At 40.5% G+C, this 21802-nt stretch overlaps 1 protein-coding gene across 1 annotated transcript in view; it reads right to left on the minus strand.

Moving 5' to 3' along the window:
- Positions 1–21802, minus strand: part of LOC135113351 (ubiquitin conjugation factor E4 B-like) — a 38481-nt gene that overhangs the window by 9739 nt on the left and 6940 nt on the right. Inside the window, exons 3-23 of the mRNA XM_064028605.1 lie at positions 19129–19231; positions 18265–18359; positions 15645–15752; positions 14804–14951; positions 14327–14451; positions 13243–13324; positions 12839–12972; positions 12242–12400; positions 11455–11658; positions 10614–10802; positions 8123–8243; positions 6957–7102; positions 6307–6402; positions 5062–5351; positions 4394–4511; positions 3521–3635; positions 2971–3097; positions 2759–2843; positions 1557–1666; positions 899–1044; positions 515–642 (exon numbers count right to left, since the gene is read on the minus strand). Coding sequence (XP_063884675.1) covers positions 515–642; positions 899–1044; positions 1557–1666; positions 2759–2843; positions 2971–3097; positions 3521–3635; positions 4394–4511; positions 5062–5351; positions 6307–6402; positions 6957–7102; positions 8123–8243; positions 10614–10802; positions 11455–11658; positions 12242–12400; positions 12839–12972; positions 13243–13324; positions 14327–14451; positions 14804–14951; positions 15645–15752; positions 18265–18359; positions 19129–19231 — 2829 coding nt within the window. The remainder of the gene's footprint in view (positions 1–514; positions 643–898; positions 1045–1556; positions 1667–2758; positions 2844–2970; positions 3098–3520; positions 3636–4393; positions 4512–5061; positions 5352–6306; positions 6403–6956; positions 7103–8122; positions 8244–10613; positions 10803–11454; positions 11659–12241; positions 12401–12838; positions 12973–13242; positions 13325–14326; positions 14452–14803; positions 14952–15644; positions 15753–18264; positions 18360–19128; positions 19232–21802) is intronic.

The following is a 21802-nucleotide window of genomic DNA, read 5'->3' on the forward strand; positions in this document are numbered from 1 at the left end:
GAGATGTAAAGACAAAAAGTATCATGATCATTGTTATTATGTTGCCAGGAATATAGATAAATTATTGCTCATAACATATTACACTGTATTATTGGTGCATTATAATGAATGAATGGTATAGTGATATATATAGGCTAGAATTCCTTTTTCAAAGTGAGAGTTTAGAAATGTCTCCTTTCACATTGTGACACCCATTCATCCAGCACAGAACAGGCATGTGACATATACTGAAAAAGCTATGACCTGGCAACCTGGCAGGAGAAAATGCTAACAATCCTGTCCTCCTGAGGGTAAATTAAGTTCGTGTGCATGTGAACACTTGTTGCAAGACCTGAAATAGTCTGTACCACACCACAATGTAACAATCTTAATTCCTCCAATTTGTTGACTATCTTCTTACAAAACCTGACAATAGATACACTTTTGGCAGCTCAAAGGACTTAGACTGGAGAGGGCTGTGAAACTATGAAAGTAAGTACAGCATGACTCTCCTTTCTTCCATGAGTGCACCCACCTCATCATTAGCAATAGCCTGGTGAAACTTTGGTGAGTCCAAGTGAAGGTAGATGTCCACCAGTTGCTCTAGAAGCTTACGTGGCTCCCAACCATACTTGTCTGCCTGGCGCACCTTCAGGTTACCACCTGCAGGAGGGTTAATGGGAGATGGACTTATCCACTAATGAAGATGAAATGTATGTACATTTTCCCTCATGGACAAGACAAAATTTGCATTATTACAATGTTTTTCTTACTTATAAAAAGTGATAAAGTAGCTCTGCCCCTCTCAACATGGAAAGAACTAGAGAAGTAAGAAGAGTCAAACAATTTAAATAAAGCAACACTAACTACTCATAACCTGCAAGACCTATCCTTCTCACCACCATCAGCAAGTACTCACACTTCTGCCCACACAGCTGTGCCAGGTTGAAGTTGAGCATGGCCGCCAGCCGGTCACATAGCTCAGGCCTCAGGAAGGGATCTGGCACCTCCTTGGTGAGGTAGTGCATCATGTCCACTGTCTCCCGGGCTAGCGTCAGGTAAGACCTGCATAATGCATCAGGGATGGCTCTCAATTTACATTTTAGAAATTCAGGGACAGCTTGTCATGATTTTTGGAGCTTAGAGCAGCAGAATGTAGTAATTTAGAACTAAGCAAATAAGTCATGAGCTTTTGAACAAAAGGAAGGCAAGTTTAGATCTGTTTCTGAAAAGAATGAACCATTATTGTCTTAACAGAAGTAAGATGAGTCTAGACCTTTATATAATGACCTAAGGATGAAACTGATTTCAGAAAATAGAAAAATCAAGACCTTTGACAATCAATATCCAAACCCAGAGAAAATAACCAACTTTTGTTTCTTGAATGGTTTACAACTTGTGTTCTTTGTTTAAGTCTTCTGTGTTTTTGCATGAGTTACAAACATAAACCCCCTTTACTCAACCTTCCAGTCTCATTATCTGTAGAGTAACAATAGCAAATTTCTCCATGATTTCAAATGATGCAAATGTGCAGCCTATGCCAGCCCTGCAGACCAACTACAAGAGCAACCACCCACCTGCACTGCCTCTCATCGGTGGCCAGAAGCCTCTGTCTGCTCTGCTGCTGCTCCCGGCTCTGCTGTGCCCACGTGCCACGCTCCATCTCCTCCTGTACCTCGTGGATGCGCTGCCAACAAAACAACTTGTAAGTGTGACTCTCTCTCTCTCTCTCTCTCTCTCTCTCTCTCTCTCTCTCTCTCTCTCTCTCTCTCTCACACACACACAAAAATGTCACAACTTCACAAGCAAAACAATAGTAAGTTTCTCATTATGATGGTTTCCATAACAATCAAGTACAACCACTGCTGTTATAAATCAACCTTAGTTATTCCTACTGCATAAACAATTTTTGTTGCTCGTGAGGACTGACAAACTAACACACACAGCTATGTCAGTCCTCACTACTCCTTCAGCTGGAACACACAAGGTTCACTGTCTGGTATACTACACCGTTAGTTTTACTACTGCTCTACATTAGTACCTATAGGCTGGATTTTACTTCAGCATACTTATTTGCTCATCTGTATTGCTAATTTTTTATTTATTTTTTTTTTCATTTCACATATCCACTATTTGTTTGCTGCAGTTTGTTTCATTTTTGCATCTCATTCTGCCATGCCTATACTTTAGTGTTTGATATGTTTTATATTTTTGTTTTTGGAAACTCAATGACATTTTAATTTTAGCCTGATGATGCCTTCTGCATAAGGTGAAATGTTGCAACTTCAATAAATGAAGAATTCCAGGTTTGCCCCTGTTCACCTCATCTATATCTTCAAACTTATCTAATACATATATATTCATATATAAGAGGCACCTAGTGCCAGAGTGAACTAAGTGCTGAAAATAAAAAAGTCAAAGTGAACTAAGCGCTGAAAATAAAAAAGTCAGAGTGAACAAGCGCTGGAAATTAAAAACGGAGAAAATAACTGTCAAGATTCTGCAAGTTTCAAAATACAATATCTCTTCAATGGATTGAGATCAAAAGTAAGGTGAACACAAAGATACACCAACTATTTTACATCACTATCAAGATTTCGAACCTAAGGTTCAAAAGAGCAAACATTGAACTTTGTGAAAGCCTAATAGTAAAATAATCCACATATTATGGAAACTGAGTACAAGAACATACGAAAGATTAAACACAAAATATCTCTCCAGCAGCAATGTGCCCCTAGACTGAGTTCTAAGGCTGTCTGTTGAGTGAAGGGCAGCTCACCTTGAGGGCATCTAGAGATTCATCAAGCAGGAAGGTTGTGTCATTCATCAGCAGGTTCACAAACTTGACAAACTCCTTCCCTGAGCTGCAAGACATACACCACACCAATTAAGGCTTGCAATCACCAAGGCAATCACCACAAAAATCATTATGTATCACTGATTCAAAACATTACAGTGCCATTGGCTGCTGTTATCTAGTGACATACTCACTTTGATTCAGTAATGAGTGCCTGCCGGTGCCTTCGGTCATCCCACAGGCTCTTGAAGATCACGCTGATGTGGTAACGGATTGTGAACTTATCGTAGAACTCACTGCTGGTTCCTGTTGACTCCACCACTGTAATACAAAGCATCTACTAGCTTGCATCATTCTCTTCAGCCACACCAGGCACATATTTGAATTTAAGAGGGTTCCTATCATTAAAGAAAAACTATTTCTAAGTGTTTACATTTCATTGGCATAACCTGTAACTCCTACTTTGAGAAAATACTAGAGTTTCCATGTTTTTTGGGCTGAAAAAAATATGATATTCCTTTGCAGATGAGGAAATATAGTTTTCCTGAAAGAGCAATCAGGCAATGGAATAAATAGACTAAAGAAGTTCTGTATACAAGGAGCATTTATAGCTTTAAGGACAAACATGATAAATTAACTTTAAAAGATGGGACATTACAAGCTAGACTCAATCCTGCAAAAAATTGAATTAGGTAACACACACAAACACACACACACACACACACACACAGAAAACCAACTCACTGGTATAGAACTTCATTAGTGCCACAGGGAGGTGTGTCGCTAGAGGATGGTGAAGGATGCGTTGGTGCAGGCTGTCCACGTGTTGCTGTACGGACGGGGTCAGCATGAACAGCATCTGGGGGGTGAGGGAATGCCTGTGAAGAGTGAGCCAAGAGCAGACAGAAAAGAGCAACAGCAGGAAATATGAGGGAACACCAGTGAGGAATGAGCCAAAAAATGTAATATAGCAACACCAGGAAAGAGAGAGTATGTCATTATGAACAAAGGAATTAAGTATGAAAAGCAAAGTATTGTTAAGAAAAAATAGAAGTTAAACAGTATCTGAGGGAGGAAGGAACAGTAGTGAGGAATAAGCCAGGAGACAGAGTGACAGTAAGAAATATAAAGACCTGTATGAAAGAAATAATGATGGGAAAGCAAGTACAAAAATGCAAAGAGAATTTTTAAGAAAACTAGAAAGTAAACAAACTGGGGAGACAGGAGGTCCTGAATGAAGAGGAACACAAGATAACACAGCCTTACCTCTACCAGCTAAGCATTAAGATATGGGTTCTTGCTGAGTGACGGGGAACACAAGAGAACACAGCCTTACCTCCACCAGCTTAGCAGTAAGATATGGGTTCTTGTTGAGTGACGGGGAACACAAGAGAACACAGCCTTACCTTCACCAGCTTAGCAGTAAGATATGGGGTTCTTGTTGAGTGACAGGGAACACAAGAGAACACTGCCTTACCTCCACCAGCTTAGCACTAAGATATGGGTTCTTGCTGAGTGATGGGGAACACAAGAGAACATTGCCTTACCTCCACCAGCTTAGCACTAAGATATGGGTTCTTGCTGAGTGATGGGAAACACAAGAGAACATTGCCTTACCTCCACCAGCTTAGCAGTAAGATATGGGTTCTTGATGAGTGACGGGGAACACAAGAGAACAATGGCCATGGTGATGATGGGATCCTCCAGATGCTTGATGGCCACCTTGGGAATGTACCTGTCATGATATGAGGGACAGTTGTCACAGCTTAATACACTCTCACTCCTTAAATTCATTGCATTCTATTCATACCTTAATTTCTTTCTACTACAATATCAACTCTGTGTGTGTGTGTGTGTGTGTGTGTGTGTGTGTGTGTGTGTGTGTGTGTGTGTGTGTGTGTGTGTGTGTGTGTGTGTGTGTGTGTGTGTGTGTGTGTGTGTGTGTGTGTGTGTGCTCCATGCCTACCATTATTCATATGACCATCCTAATTATCACTCAACCCATCACTACCTTATATCAACAACTAAACCAACCCATTGCAAGATTACGAGAAGGAAGTCTACTGCTACCACCACCACTATTACTGCTATTACTATTACTCTACTGCTACAATTCCAACACCTACTATTACTAATATTATTCTTACATCATCTACTATTACTGTTACTACTACTATTATTACAAAAGTACCAACTACTATTACTACTATTATAACTACTATATCTAAAATCACTCCCAATTCTGCCACTAATTTCACCAGTACTAAATAAGAGCCACAACTCACTGCAGGACAAAAAGGAGGAACTCTGCTAGGTCATCCAAGTACCACTCTGGCAGGGCAGCAAACAGCTCTGGCAGGGTGGGGGGTAGGGGCAGCAGGGAGCTTGTGTCTGTGAGGGGCGCTGACACAGGGCCTTCAGAAGTGCTGGAAGTGGAGTTAAAGGAGTTCGAGCGGCCACCAGTAAGTGCTCGGAGGATGACATGAGCCACCCCGGAGTAGAAGTGGAGGCAGCGTTCCAGCAAGTGTTCGTCTAAAAGTCCAGCATCAGCACAGATCTTGGACTTGTTGAGTTTCTGCAGGGTATTACAGAATGGGTGTTAGATGGATGCTGAGTGTGGGGAGAGGTGCATGATGAAGAGGTGGTTAAGGGATGAATGAGGTGCCTGAGAATGAGAGAAAAAAGATGAAGGAGAGAAAGTGCAGTGTCAAAAATATTCCAGGTTCCAAACAGACAATTTTTTAAAAGGCACTGGAAAGTATGTGTTTCTCAAGACAATGTAAGGTGACTGTGAACAAACATACCTAAAGGCATATGATTTTAGGATACCTTATAGGGGTGCAAATTATTATGGGAAGAGAGAGAGAGAATGAAAGAGGCTAGGTAAGTGAGATACAGTATCAGGGAACAGTGCTGGATAAACATGGTGAGATGGATTGGGAGATAAGAGAGAGGACTGTGAAAGGTAAGTATGTCATGGGATCACTTGCAAGAGACATAAAAGGGAGAAATGTATCTATGGATGTATAGACAGGTTTAAGAAACAGTGTTCTGCCAACATTCACATATGGATCAGATACCTGGGAGTGGAATAGAGCACAACAGCCAAGAGTGTGTGCTGTGGAAATAAGCTGTCTGAGAGGGATATATAGAATGTAAGATGAGTGAGAACAATGAGTGTGTATGAGATGTGGTTTGAACATCTGTACAAGGCATAAATTATGGAATTGTGGAATAAATGAAAAGGAACATACTGAGATGGTAAAGCCATATTGAAAGAATGAGTAGCTAAGAATTTACTAAAAAGTGGATGTGAGCATGTGAGCGTAGGTAAAGGTGCTAACAGGAGAGGAAGGCCACTTGGAAGACGGAAGGATAAAGTAGAGGAGTACACGTGTGAAAGGAGTGTTAATGGAAGCTAAGCACCTGAGCAAGAAGGAAGTGTTTGGATAGGGAGAGGTGGAGGCTCTTCTACTGTGGCTTTCATTGGGGGCATGTGAGATGTGATAGACACACACACACACGCATACCTTAAGCTGGGCCTTCCACTTTTTGAGGAGTTCCCGCTGCTTGGAGGCCACAGATAAGCTGCCCCACTGAGACTCCGTGCTCTCTATCTCTTCCACCTATGGATAGAACACGATCATTATCATTCTCTACAAAAAATTCCCTACTGTGACATACATCAAGATAAAGTTTCTCTTTGGTAAATGTTGCACAAATGCCATTCGTTTTCTTAAGCTCCCTTCACATGTATGCAAATTTCACCAAAAATAATATCCATGCATGAAGATTCTCCCATGAAGATTGCATCCCAAATAGTCTCTTCCATGATAAATCCCCCACAACATACACTAATCTAACCTAATTCAGTGAGGGAGAATTTATTTAGGGGGGAAATCTTGAGGTGAAAAATTCACCAATGGTATTTACCTTGAACTTAAAGATGGTACATAACTCCCTTGACCCTCACAAAGGCAGTACGTGCCTCCTTGACCCTCAGAGAAACAGTACTTGACTCCCTGACCCTCAGAGAGAGTACATGACTTCCTTGACCTTCAGAGAGACATTACATGACTCTCTGAGACTCAGAGACACTACATGGCTCCTTTGACCCTTAGAGAGACAGTATATGACTCCCTTCACCCTTAAATGAAGTGTTGGCCTGCCTGTCTCTCACCATCTTCTGCAGGTCCCTGATGGCCCTGATGCGGCGTGTATACTTCCGCATGACAGGCAGCACGCCTAGGTGGTGAGCATGAAGTGTGAGGAACCAACACTGACTGTGGAAGTTGACCTCCAGGAACTTGAAATCTTTACTCGTGCCTGTGAATGGAGATGCCTATAAGGGAGGGTTCAAAGGCTTGCAATGGAAGAGAATTGTGAAGATATTGGCAGTTTGGGTGACTAGGATAAAGGAAAGAATGTGCAGGGAAAGAAGTGTTAACATGCAGAGAAAAGAGGGAAGCTTTGAAGGTTTGGGATGGGAGGGAATGGTGAAGAGTGGCTGTTTGGGAGTGACCAGAGGAAGGGATGTGCAGGTAAAGAAGTGTTATCATGGAGGAAAAAGACAAAGATAGAAAAACAATAAGTGCAAAACATGAGAATGAGAAGGAAATAACAAGGAAAGACAGTAAGAAATGCAACACTATGATGGAGTGTGACAGTTTGAAGACAGTCACTTAAAGGGGAGAGCAAACAAAAGCTTTTGATGCCACCTTGTTTAATAAAAGATATGAAGGTTTAAATGCATCACAGGCAGGGTGGGTCATGACTGGTGGCAAATGACTTCCCAGTTACCAGTTCAAAGCACACAAACTTTCCCCTTGCTGGAGACCTCTCACATATATAAATTTTTACACATCAGATTCACTGTACTCTCTACCCACCTACCCCATCTACCTCCCAACCACAATGTCACATAATGCCAGTCACAAAATTCTAACCACCTCTACACTCACTATACACTAACCCACCACCACCCCTACATTCACTACATACTAACCCACCACTACCTCTACACTAACTATACACTAACCCACCGCAATCCCTACACTCACTATACACTAACCCACCACCACCCCTACACTCAATAAATCATGGACCATATTCTGAAACACTTCTGCACCATGCCACCACTTTCAAAAGGTTCTGGTTAAAGTTACACAGGTTTTTAAGAGCATTTTTAAGATTCTAGTAACAAAGTGATGAGATTTCTTCATTTTCAACATGAGAAACACTCTCAAGAACCTGGCTAATCATATCACTGGCCTTTGAAAATAGTTGAGGTAAGAGAGCAGTGTTCTGAATACAGACCTCCTAACTCATCACCACCACCACACTCACGGAGCTTCTTGAGCCAGCCATCTGCCTCGTCCTGAGTCATGGAGAGCCGGGAGTCCTTGCTGACGTCCACCAATGAGTCAGGGTGAATCATGTAGTACGGATCCACCTTCTCCAACTTGACCTGATGGAGGAGGAGGAGGAGGAAACAATGACCAGGACTGTTCTGAATAACATGTATATAGTGTTATGTGGGGTGTAAGTATCGAAGAGAAGGAAGATGAAAGGAGGCAAGAGGAAGGAGAGAAAGATGAAGAGAACGAGTGGGAGCCGATGGTGGGTCTGCGGGTTGTCCCTGCCCAGTTGACCAGACTACCAGATTTATTTCTATTTCCTGCTCTTTCCTTTTGAGCACCATGTTGGGAGTGCTGTCATTTGAAAGAAAATAAAGTAAAGAACAACATAATAGTTAGATTGCAACTAGCCCCTTCAGGGAAGTGAAGCAAGCAAAGTTATTAAGATGACTTTGTACTCTGCCACTCATAGCCACGTCAAGGAGAGATGGGCCCACAGAGTCATCCTCCTGTCTCTCCCTTGTGCCCCCTCATCTCAAGGCAGAGTGGAACAGCCTACACAACGCTTTCTCACGCCTCAGTGCTGGTCCATGCATGGTGTCTTTGAGTAGTGAATTGACTCCTTGGCAGCTCGTCAAGTGTTGGCATTTTGGAGTGGTCTGTGGACCATCTTTGTCTGATTGTAGGTAGCTTGTTTGTGTATTTGTTGTGCCGTTAAATGCTGCTGTGGTTCAAAGGTCTTTTAGAGAGTCTGGCTGCAGGGGATTATAACTGTGTTGCTGTGTAGTGAAACTTTACTTCCTCCTTAGGCCCTGTTGAGGCCAGCCATCCAGGAAGCTATAAGCAACCCTACTCCACTGGAGGATGTGATACTTATCTGGCCATGGGCAGTCTGTATCGAGGGCAGTTTGTCCAACGAGGTATTATACCTTGATATCTTAAGTGTGTCTTTTGTCGTAATTGTCCCTTCCTAGAATGTGGCCATCAATTCTTTCCCAGCTGTTAGAGTTATTTGGCAGTAGTCATATTCCCTTGCCTGTAGGTGGGTGAAACAGGCTGACAACCTCAGTTGTGTAATTCACCACAAGAAACCAGAAGACCCCATAGAGGTGAATGTTGGCTTCGTACTACACCACACAGGAGGCAGGGTAGGGAGGTTGACCCAGGTAGGAGCAGCGAAGAAGAGGAGTGGATCCTGGTGTTGCAACCATCTGTATACAGGGTGCAAGAGCCCAGAAGGATCTTGTAACTCAAAGCTGAGCTTTGCACCAAGTTATGTAGGTGGTGACTTGGGGAAGTAAGCCAAGATAAAGCCCACTGTGAGAGGGGCAGGATTTGTGGTTGTAACAGTGGTGACCCCACCCATGCACACACGCAGAAAGAAGGAAGGAAGAAAATGGCACTACCACAAAATCCTGTTGTTGTGGTGCCATCAGATCAATCAAAACACACATACATACGTACACACACAAAACAAAAAAAATAAATAAATAAACAAATAAATAGATAAATAAAATAAAATAAAATAAAAATAAAGATAAAAAATATAAAGTAAATAAATGAATAAATAAGTAAATAATTAAATAAATAAATAAAAATCCATAGTAGGGCTGATCTCATCCTGAAGCAAAGGCATTAAGAAAATGAATTAATTAATCAATACATAATACCATACATCAGTCATGACACACACACACACACAGAGAGAGAGAGAGAGAGAGAGAGAGAGAGAGAGAGAGAGAGAGAGAGAGAGAGAGAGAGAGAGAGAGAGAGAGAGAGAGAGAGAGAGAGAGAGAGAGAGAGAGAGAGAGAGAGAGAGAGAAACAGTCATACTTAACAGTCATATCACACAACACCATAATTTCCACTCTGTTGTTTGTTTCCAGTTGATCAGTTGTCAGATGATGTAAGATGAATGTAAGTCAGAGCACAAGATTACCAGAAAACATTAAATTCAGTATACATAGCAAGGACAGCAGGATTATGACCGTGACTATATCCTATTTCCACTCACAATGACAGAGAGTTCTTGTAGAAAATGATAAAAGTCTTTAAGTGGTATAAGGGTTATAACAAGTGGGATGTAAGCAAAATTCTTAGGATCAGCAACCAGGATAGAACAAGAAATAATGGGTTCAATCTTGAAAAATTTAGGTTTAGGAAAGAGATAGGAAGAAATTGGTTCTCAAATAGAGTGGTAGATGAGTGGAATGGACTCAGTAATCATACTGTTAGTGTTAGGACATTAGGGAGCTTTAAGAGAAAATTAGACGGGTTTATGGATGGGGATGATAGGTGGAAATAGGTAGGTAAATTTCATACAGGGACTGCCATGTGTAAGCCTGGCCACTTATTGCACCTTCCATTATTTCTTATGTTCTTATGTTCTTAAATGAGTCAATCAATATACATGTTCAATCCTCACCACTTGCTCACTTTGGGAAAGAAAGAGTACTTAGCACCACCCCAGGTGTGCTCACCTTGAAGCATAGCTGCTGCAAGACAGACACCAGATTGACCATGGCCCCATCCCCAGCCACCAGCTGCTCCTCCACATGGATCTGTGCCCGCCGGTGGTTGAGGGAGATCATGCGTGCCAGGAAGGACAGCACAGGTTCACGTGAGCCTGTGTTGACCAGCATGCTGTGGAAGAGCTTGTGCAGGATGGTCTGCAGAACAAGCAAGAATGAGTTATTTATCGAGAGGTAAAGTCAAGTGGAAGTATTACAATGTCCCTTTCAACATGCCTGCCTCTCCTCCCATGGCCTTGCTGCACAAGACTAATTTCTTTCACCCCTATTTTGTTAGCTTCTCCAATGCAAGAGTTAACCAGTATTCTCAATCATTCATCTGCAATGCCCTGCTTGCTTCTGTATTTCCTCCTTCCTATGACTTGAACTCTTTCAAGAGGGATGTTCCAAGACATATATCCTCAAATATTCTATGATTCTTTTTAACTTTGCTTTGGGGACTGGCACTCAGTGGAAGGAGTGATATCAGTTGATGGCAGGGTGGATGTGATATAAGTGTTTGTCTGTGTTTGTTCAAGAGGTTTTATCCTTTGAAGACTACAAATAATTGTGTTATGCACCTCTGAAAATATTTCTAGTAGAAGAAACTTCTTAAACATATGAATACATATGAGAGATGTCTGAATGACATAAAAAGTACAGCTTTCTACATACAAAGAAGAACGTGGAATAGATTAAAAAAAACATGAGACAAGGAGTGAATGTCATATGAAGGAAAAACTACACAAAGATACAGAAACATAACCACATGAATGTAGCTCAGGCCCTGCAGGTAAATACACATACTAACCATCCTCATGTGGTCCATCTCTCTAGCCAAGTCCTGGAGGCCAGCTGGCATTGTCTGGCCAGTGCCCTGATTCCTCACAAACTGTTCTGCCACCCTGGGGTCATCCTCAGCAAAGAGGGACAGTGCCAGGAAGGGTCCCAGCAGCGTGGTCTGCACCATCTCACGCCCTATCGTTTGTGACTCACCCCGAGGCTGCCAGTTGTTCTGCAAGGGAGGTTACAGTACAGTATACCACACAAAATCATGTTTGTTGGATGTGTAATTTAAGGTCTACTGACACCACAAAGGGAATAATATAGAGATGACGTATCAGATATCCACTTCAACCTCTGCTGAGATTCTGTGATAACAAAACATTACTATCAGCATCTGTGATGTGTGAAGAAAAAGCTCCAAACAATATTCTGACTCCATAACCAAAAAACTGCAGAGGACATGGATCTCTGCCCATCCAATATTTCTCCCTTCTCTTCTCATCAAAATTCTTTTTCTCTGTCTTTTCATTCAAGATTCTCCACTCTGTTCCTTTCACCTACCAGTTCCTCTTCCTCTTCTTCATTTTCTTCTCTGTAAGGAAAAATGATCTACCACTGGAAAAGTTAAATTAGGATTGGAAATAAATATCTGTTGACAAGACCTTAATTGTTATGAGTCTAAAAATATGTAGATGATTACAGGAAAAAATTATCTACTAGTGGAGAGAAAAAAAAAAAAAAAATAAATAAGAAATGAAAAAAAATAAAAATCTGTTGACTAGACCTTGGTTGATACGGCTCTGGCTGCTCACCATAGACACCATGAGATTACAGATGGGACGCGATGAAGAGCCGACGGCCTTGATGTCTGTGAGGAGGTCTAGCGATTCAAACACCCTCATGTAGGTGCGGGAGGTGATGCTGCAGCTCCTCATGGCCCCACTGAGGCCCTGTAGCAGTGGCCCAAACACCTGCACACACACACACACAAACACACACACATAATAAGTAATTTTTCTTTTTTTGTGCAAGAGGGACACTGAAACAGTAATCCCAAAAGAACTCAACAGGAAAATTTGACCTCAATGATCACTAAAACATTCAAATAAATGCTGCACTCCTTGGGGATGCTATGTCTAAATAATCTTTTCTTCGTGTGTTGACTTTGATATCTGCTACGTTTGGATCCACAAAGCTTCTTATGCATTTATTTCTTTATGGTACAATGGATCAGGTAATATGATATGATATGATATGATGTGATGTGATGTGATGTGAGATGAGGGGAGATGATTTGATGTGCAGTGAGGTAGAGGTGAAACAAGTTGAGATGAGTTGAGATGAGTTCAGGTGATGTGAGATGAGATGAGCGAGATGAAGTGAGTGTGGTGTAAAGTGAAGAGTCCCACCTTGACAAAGGTTGGCTGGTGCTGCCAGGTGTGGTGGATGAGGTCACACAAGAAGCCTCGGGGCAGTGACTCGCTGAGCAGAGGGTGTAGCAGCAGGCTGTGTCCCTCAGGATTGAATTCACCCCCCAGGCACCCTGCACCACAGCACCACCACAGCAGCAGCACAGCATCAATGCATCAATACAACAGTAGACAGGGGAGAAAGCAAAAGATGAGAAAAGTGTTGGATTATTCCACTTTTCACAATTAAAAACAATCACAAATATTTGAGGTTGTGCTTAGTGTGACTTTTTGGTTGTTTAAAAATTTATATTTCTTATAATCTTCATTTAAAAGGATTAGATATGAACTGAGTGAATATATGAATACATGGCTAGACTTGTGATGTGAGATCATTCCATTACCTGAGAGAAGGAGACTGGTGTGAGCTATGCACTGTGTCCTCACATTCCTCAGCATACTCAGCATTGGTGGGGAGTTGCTTCTCTGAGAACACAAGGAAAGATAATAAGAACATTAGATTAGAAAATAAAGAAAACTCCAAGAAACCTTCAGGTCTATGCATGGCGGTCCCTGCATGAAATATACGTACCTCTTTACACATATTATAGCCATCCATAAATTTGTCTAATCTTTTGAAGCTCCCTCATGACACAACATTAACAACCTGATTACTGAGTCCATTCTATTCATCTACCACTCTATTTCAGAACCAATTCTTTCTTATCTCTTTTTTAAATCTAACTTTTCAGGCTTGAACCAATTATTTCTTCTTCTATCCTGATTACTGATCCTGGGAATTTTGCTTGCAACATCTTTGTTATACCTCCTAATAATCCCTTTAATAATAAGTTGGACAGGACTATGTTTTCAGATACACACAAATACTATGAGATATAAGAATATTTTTTCTGATATAGGCATAGGCTGTCGTGAGGAAAGATCATTCAGAGCGAGACAACACTGGCTAATAATCACGCTGTTTAGAAATGTCACTAGAATGGTAGCACATGTTTCTTGGTTAAGTTAGGCTATAAGAATATTGATATGTTAGGTAAATGTGGGAAGTGGTGTGGTAATGGTTTTGAAAGGAAAGTTTGAATGGCAGGGGTGTGAAAGGAAGGATGCAGAGAGACAGTGTGGAATGTGGCATGGCACTTACTTACTCAAGATGTGTGGAGTAATAGAAGTGAAACAGCACAGGCAGTGTGTATGTGTAGGTGTGTTTGTATGCTAAAATCTGTGTTAATATGACAAAAGATAATTTTAGCTGTTTTTTAGGAAATACTTCTATCAGGGTTACTGTGGAATTAAAACATGTTGGTATTGCATATTCTTCATGATATTTTCATTCTCATGCACTGCAGAAGGAATATGAATTTGTCTTGTTTTAACCATATTGGCATCTGTGAAATTATTTTATTGTAAAGCTGTGATTAATGCTACTACTACTACTACTACTACTGCAATTACTACAGTGCACATTACCTTGGGGTGTGTCTTCTCCTCACTGTTGCACCGTGCATATGTCTGAATGATATAAGAGAGAGCAGCAGCTTGGGGCGTCTGGCTTGGCTTGACAATACTTGATAGGTCTATTGTGCTGCTGCTCCCTGCTCTCACACACACACACACACACACACACACACAAAGTGAATATACATTAGTAACCTATCTTATATGTAGCTGTTTCTCCCATATAAAAATTTCAAAGGAAAACTTTTTAAAAACATATTGCACCATGAATTCTTTCCTCCACCTGTCATATTATACAGGAATTTTCTCAAATTTTCCTATACAATTTACAATGATATTTATTTGAAGACACCATATATTATTCTTCAACCTTAATCTCTATGATACCTTTCTGCGAACTTCTAAATTAAAATGTTATGCACATCACTGCTGGGATTTTAAGGGTTTTAAGTTAATTTTTATAAAACTCGCTCTCCCTCCTGTCCATACCAGTGGGTGAGGCACTGAGTTCCGGTGAGTCTGATGGGTTGGTGCCAAGGTCCAACAGGCCAGATGGCACCTCTCCCCCACAGAGCCGCTCCACCACTTCCACCAACACTTGTGACGTCACCTCCTGCTGGCTGGTTGCTGCCGTCACCTGTGTGTGGACCACCAGAGATGTTAATGCAGGTGTGTATGGTTGTTTGGTTGTTTGGACAGTGAAGCAAGGGGAAAGAAAAACAAAATGTATGAAGGGTAAAATAGATTGGATGAAAAAGGAAAGATAATTGAACATAAAAGTGAGTGGGTCACCAGAGATGCTAGTGTAGGTGTGCATGACTCGCCACAATCTTGAGCATCACAGGGAGCATTTTAAAGTTAATATTCTGATTCCTTTTGCTCAGAACCGGAGTGCTGAATTCTGAACTGATCCTGACAATGGACACTTGTATCAAAGGAATTAAAACTAATTTCTGCTTGTCTGCCACTGTGTAATACTGTTGTAATGCCTTGTGTCCCCAAGTACTACTCAGTTCACCAACATGGCTGACCCAGGAGTGGCCTGAGTGCTCTGAGATACCATACATTTTAACGTGTATTATGTATTACTTAAATTCACACAAACAAATAAAATTGCATGATTACACATACACTTTTTTATCACATCTTCCTGCATCTCCCCAAATAATTTTAACATAATATTTACATGTGATTCTATGTATAGAAAAAAAAATGGAGGCAGACATACCCATGCTCATAAATGCAGAAAGGTACATGTATTTTTTTTTTCTTTTTGAGAAACATCAGCCTGTTTATTTACATTTGACCTGCAACACCTTGGAGGACTGACCTGCACAGTAACAGGAGCACCAGTGTCCATGCCTGGCCAGGAGCTCTGCAGCAGGTTGGAGAGCGTGGCCCACAGCAGCTCCTCCGTCACTTCACTGGTACTGACGCTCTGTGGACACAGGCACCACACTTTAGCACAACACTAAACACAGTCTCATTTTTTTTTTTTGAATGTCAACAACACAAGCCACAAAAGAGAGAGAGAGAGAGAGAGAGAGAGAGAGAGAGAGAGAGAGAGAGAGAGAGAGAGAGAGAGAGAGAGAGAGAGAGAGAGAGAGAGAGAGAGAGAGAGAGAGAGAGAGAGAGAGAGAGAGAGAGAGAGAGAGAGAGAGAGAGAGAGAGAGAGAGAGAGAGAGAGAGAGAGAGAGAGAGAGAGAGAGAGAGAGAAAATACACACACACACACACACACACACACACACACACACACACACACACACACACACAGTTTTTGATATGATGGTACTACTGCACAGCGACAGCAATGCATCACACTAGATGTGAGGACAAAATACACACACTTTTAGGGATTTTGGTAAAACTTTTGCTGTTGCCTTAGATATATCAAAAGTTTTTGACAGAGTCTGGCACAAACCTTTGACTTCCAAACTACCTTCCTACAGCCTCTATCCTGTCTGTAACTTCATCTAAGTTTCATCTCTGACCGTTCTATTGCTGCTGTGGTAGACTGTCACTGTTCTCCTAAATTTATTAACAATGGTGTTCCTCAGGGTTCTGTCCTGCCACTAATCTCTACTATTATTCATCAATGATGTTCTAAACCAAACTTCTTGTCCTATCCACTCCTACACTGATGATACCACCCTGCATTTTTCCACATCTTTTTGTAGACATCCAACCCTTCAGGAAGTAAACAGGTCATGCAAGGAAGCCACAGAACACTTAACTTTTGATCTCTAGAATTTCTAATTGGGGCAGAGCAAACTTGGTATTGTTCAATGCCTTAAAAACTTAATTCTTTCATTTACCAGGTTGACACAACCTTCCAGATATCTATCCCTTCTTCCTTAATGACACTCAACAGTCTCCCTCTTCTACACTGAACATCCTCAGTCTGTCCTTTACTTATAATCTAAACTGGAAACTTCACATCTCATCTCCAGCTAAAGCAGCTTCTACGAAGTTAGGCGTCCTGTGTCGTCTCTGCCAGCTTTTCTCCCTCCCTCCTTCCCCCCACCCCAACTGCTAACTCTGTACAAGGGCTTCATCTATCCATGCATGCTTCATGTGTACTGAGTGTAGTGGGGTGGGGGTTCCACTCACACTATTTTAGAAAAGGTGGAATCAAAAGCTTTTGGTCTTATCAACCCCTCTCCTCTAACTCAGTGGTTCTCAAACTATGGGTCGTGACCCAAAGTTGGGTCGCGAGATCAATTTTGATGGGTCGCAGGGACACAGGAACATTATCATGCTTTCAGTGTTTCAGTGTATTTCAGTTACTTAATTGAATTATTCTTCTTTAACCACAAATTACTTTTGTTATGTATGTTCATCTTCCCCCCACCTCCCTCCTCCTGGGCCCCACGTAATGGTGTCTCTGACTGCTGTACACAAGCTGTACACATTATTTATTTTTTTCCAAAATAAAGTGTATATGAGGCGCGCGGTGCAACAACGACGTAACCGAGAAATGGAAAATTTCACGGTTACGTCGTTGTTGCACCGCGCGCCTCATATATCATTGTACATTTTCTTTCTCTTTACTTTACTCTGGGTTGCAAAGGAATGAAATGTTCCAAATAGGGTCACTCATGAAAAAGTTTGAGAACCACTGCTCTAACTGATTGTCTTCAGCCTCTCTCTCATCACCACACTGTTGCATCTCTTGCTATCTTCTGTTATTTTCATGCTAACTGCTCCTCTGATGTGGCTAACTGCATGCCTCCCCTCCTCCTGCAGGCTGGCTACACAAGACTTTCTTCTTCTCTCATCCTTGTTCTGTCCACCTCTCTAATGCACGAGTTAAGCAGTATTCTCAATCTTTCACCACTATTCTGTCCACCTATCTAATGGAAGAGCTCACCAGTATTCTCAGTCATTCAGGCTGGGAGTTCCTGATATACTTTGGAACTCCCAGCCTGCTTCTGTATTTCCTCCTTCTTATGACTTCAACTCTTTCAAGAGGGAAATTTCAAGACACTTATCCTCTTTTTCTTTCTTTTTTTTATTATTCTATCTGACATCTCTATGGGAACTGGCATTACGTGGGCTTTTCTTTTTATTAAAATTTTTGTTACCATTGGCCAGTGGTCCTATTACATAAAACACACAAACACACACACACACACACAAACACACACAAACACTACATTTTTTTTTAGTAACATTATGATGAAACATAATAAAAAAAATTTTCACAAAACATCCTTGTAAAATAGGGGTGTGTCTTATGCAGAGGTGTGTCTAATATGCTGGCAGATATGCTGTATATATATATATATATATATATATATATATATATATATATATATATATATATATATATATATATATATATATATATATATATGATATAAGCAAACAAAACTGAGAAAACCAGTAGTCAGAATCAAATTCCTAAATGATATCAGACATGCCAAGCAAGGTGTGTCTGTCACTCACCCTCTGTCTCTTGTTGTCATTGCGATAATGCGAGCTGTTCTCCACATCACCTCCCAACTCTCCTGTCTTGCTGTCCACCTCCATCGGCTCCACACCTGCACAGAACATGCAAGTTATCGCACTTCATATTGGGGAAATATGGGGGCACATCAACACATACAAATCAAGATTGAAGAATTAGACAAAAAAGATTTACTATTGCAGAGACAGAGTGAGGTAAGATGTTTAAGAAGTTATGAAACAAAATATGAGAAAGGAGATATTTCAATAGGACAAATAAAAGTACACTTAGTCCCTGGTAGACACAAATCCGATATACATGATAAAAAAAATATAAAAAAGTACACAGTTATTCAAGTAGCAATCTAATCCAAATGATGCAGTTCCAATTAAAAAAAAACTCAAGCCATGGTTATTTAATGTATATTTTGCAGTCTACATTGTCAGTGGAGGCAGTAATAAGTCAAGGAGGATCACCCAAAATTCACAAATTGAAAAGTTGCATAACATCTGAGACACTGCTCTTATTACCCCACTTAGTCCTATTAACCCTGGAGATGTAACTTGGTTTTAGAATCACTAACTGTTGCAATACAAGTGAAGTTGCTGAGTCAAGCTATTAGTGTATTTACCATGCAACTCTGACTCTGAACATTGCAGTGACATGAATCTAGCTACACACCTGGCTGAGATCCCCCTCAAATGAAAGTAGCTCAGACAGGATATCACTTCATTGTGGAAAGAAAATTAAAGAGAATAGAGTTCCCAGTTCCCTTAATCCTAGCATAGAACTTGGTAAATGCACATGCAGACACATACTGCAACAGTCTAAACTATAATCTTGCTACACAACATATGACATACCTTGCTTGCATGGTGTAATATCAAGTGGTGAGGGTGGTGGCTGCCTTTTGGTGGGGGAGGGAAGGAGACAGGACACAGGGGTTGCCGTGCACAGCTGAAGACTCTGTGGGAGATGAATTAAGTTGATACTCACTTGTCCCTCACATAGGACCAATAATTTTTTGTCCACCAGCTAGATGTTCATGTAACCTGATCCTTACTAATGAAGCAATAGAAATATTACCACACTGCTATTAACCTTATAACCATATGCTGATAACTCACCCAGCCAGTGTAATACAAATATAACAACACACCCTTCTTCCTCATGCTGGCCTTTAAAACAACCTTTTACCAATTGAACTAATGGTTTAAGTTTGCCAGTCTTTCATTTAACCACAGCTGGGCAAAATAACAAAAATTTCACAATGACCGTTAACCTGATAGTGATAACCAATAACTTATAACTGGGAATAAACTTATTGACCAATAACCGATAACTGACAGATTTATAAATCCAAAACTCCGATACTAGCAATAATTATATTGATATTTTAAGCAAAAAATTTAATGAATCCAAATCTTTACTTTTATCTTTATATTAGAAAACTAAGAAAAATCTTAGAAAAAATTCAAATTCAATGTTTATCCTGTCTCTTCACTAATGAAAAAAGTATTATTTTAAGTAAAACAACTACATTTGCTTTTGAAAGTTAAAAACATCAACATACTCATGTTCCAAAAACTAGAATTATTGATTACCACTAGTTTGGAACCAAAAGTATTGGCGATACTGATGAATTGATAACATGGGAAAATAATCATCGGATAACTGATAACCCAATGCTATCATCATTACAAATTATCGCAATAACGCCTACCTATGCATTTAACTTCTAACAGATGGGGACGATGCTCATGGACATCCCTCCCAGCTGGGACAGTTTTGACAATTCCGGAAAAACAGGTCATATTCCATCGACAATGTCCCAACTCTGCTATGACCAACTGCTTAAAATGTAACAGCATCACACTTATGAATCCTTCCTCTTCAATCTCCTGCAAACCTGAACTCTCTAGGTGATGTGGTGTCTCTGTGGTAAAGTGGTAAAGTGAGTACCTTTCAGCGCTTTATCAGCCTGTGTTTGGATGGCTGTGTGCCATGTGACGGCCCAGCTGGGCCCCAGCAGGGTGGCCCAAGCCTACTTTATCTGCTTCCCTCACCAGTATCTCTCAGTCACTAACTCACATGAATGCCTAAATCTATAATTTTGTAGACTCACTAAAGGAAGTAGAATTGCTGTCAGTCACTTATAACATGCAAGAGAAAAAAAATGTAATTGTCAAGACTGAGAAGATGTATATGAGTGAAACACTCTATTGATGTTTTATTTTCTCCCAATAAAACCACATTCGAGACTTGAGAGATGAACTTCTAACTCTCTCCCAATAGTATATTAACTAAGAGGTTGTTTTGGAGCAAATTTGCTTTCATGTGGGGTGGAAGTCACTGGCCACTTAACCTTGTCCCAGGAATCAGATGAAGAGGAATGATTATTTTCCCTATAGCCATCACTATGGTTCACAGGACACTCAAGCTCAGAGGGAGACATCATTGTGAGGGAACGATGTTCACAGGCTCAAAAATTCGCGTGGAAATTTGAAATTAAGTCTGCAAAATGCAGGTCAACTATAGATGCCAGCTACATTGCATTAACTACAGACGCCACCCGCCCTTTAGGGGTTAAATGGGTAATACTTTGCAATATAGTGAAAATACACATATGAAGCATCTATTAAAAAAAGAAAAGAGAAACCTACCATCTGACCAAAAATTATGTTTCTCATAAGAAAAAAAATTCAGCAAATATTGTTAGACCATAAGACAATAGCTGGAGGGTGAATTCACTTTTATCATGGCTGAAATTAGGACTGGAAGTAATGGTGTTTTAGTGATGTCATGTTCCCTCCAGGTTCCCTCGGAGTTTTCACTCTGGCAAAGGCTAACTCACCCATATGGGAACCAATCACACTATCTACCATATTCCTTAAGCCAATCACCAAGCAGTAATGATCCTGCCAGCCAGTGAACATTAATCTCTAAAGGGAATGTTACTTTTATTTGACATTAATTGATTACTAGTTTTCAAAATGCCATTTGTAGAACCAAAATCAATTTCAATATTTTTATTAACATTCTTATAATACTATTACATTAGCAAACATCTCTAAGCACCAAAAATACATATTACATCTTGTTTTGCAAATAGATAAAAAACTAAAGGAAAGTAACTTTAAAACAACATATACTGGTGATGCTTGGTAAGTTTTTTTTCTCACAAAGATGAACAAGACATTATGATCCTGAGATATGACATATTACTCCCCACAGCTCATCTCCAATCCATAACTAAATACGTTAATATTAGCTGTGAAGATAAGGTTATCTTTTCAATTTCAGCAGCAACAATATCAAGCAAACAACAAGAAGTAGGCTTATGTGTGGCAGTCTCTGTATAAAAATGTACTCAGTAGATCTACTTATCACCTGTCACTTAATGGCTAATCTTTTAAAAGCCATCTAAAGACTCTGCCCCAACAACCTGATTAAAGTCTACTCCAGTCATCTGCCTCTCCACTGGAGGACCAACTATTCTCATTCTTTTTAAATCTAATTATGAAGCTTGAACATTTC

The sequence above is a fragment of the Scylla paramamosain genome, chromosome 25 (assembly GCF_035594125.1).
Source record: "Scylla paramamosain isolate STU-SP2022 chromosome 25, ASM3559412v1, whole genome shotgun sequence".
Taxonomy (NCBI): Eukaryota; Metazoa; Arthropoda; class Malacostraca; order Decapoda; family Portunidae; genus Scylla; species Scylla paramamosain.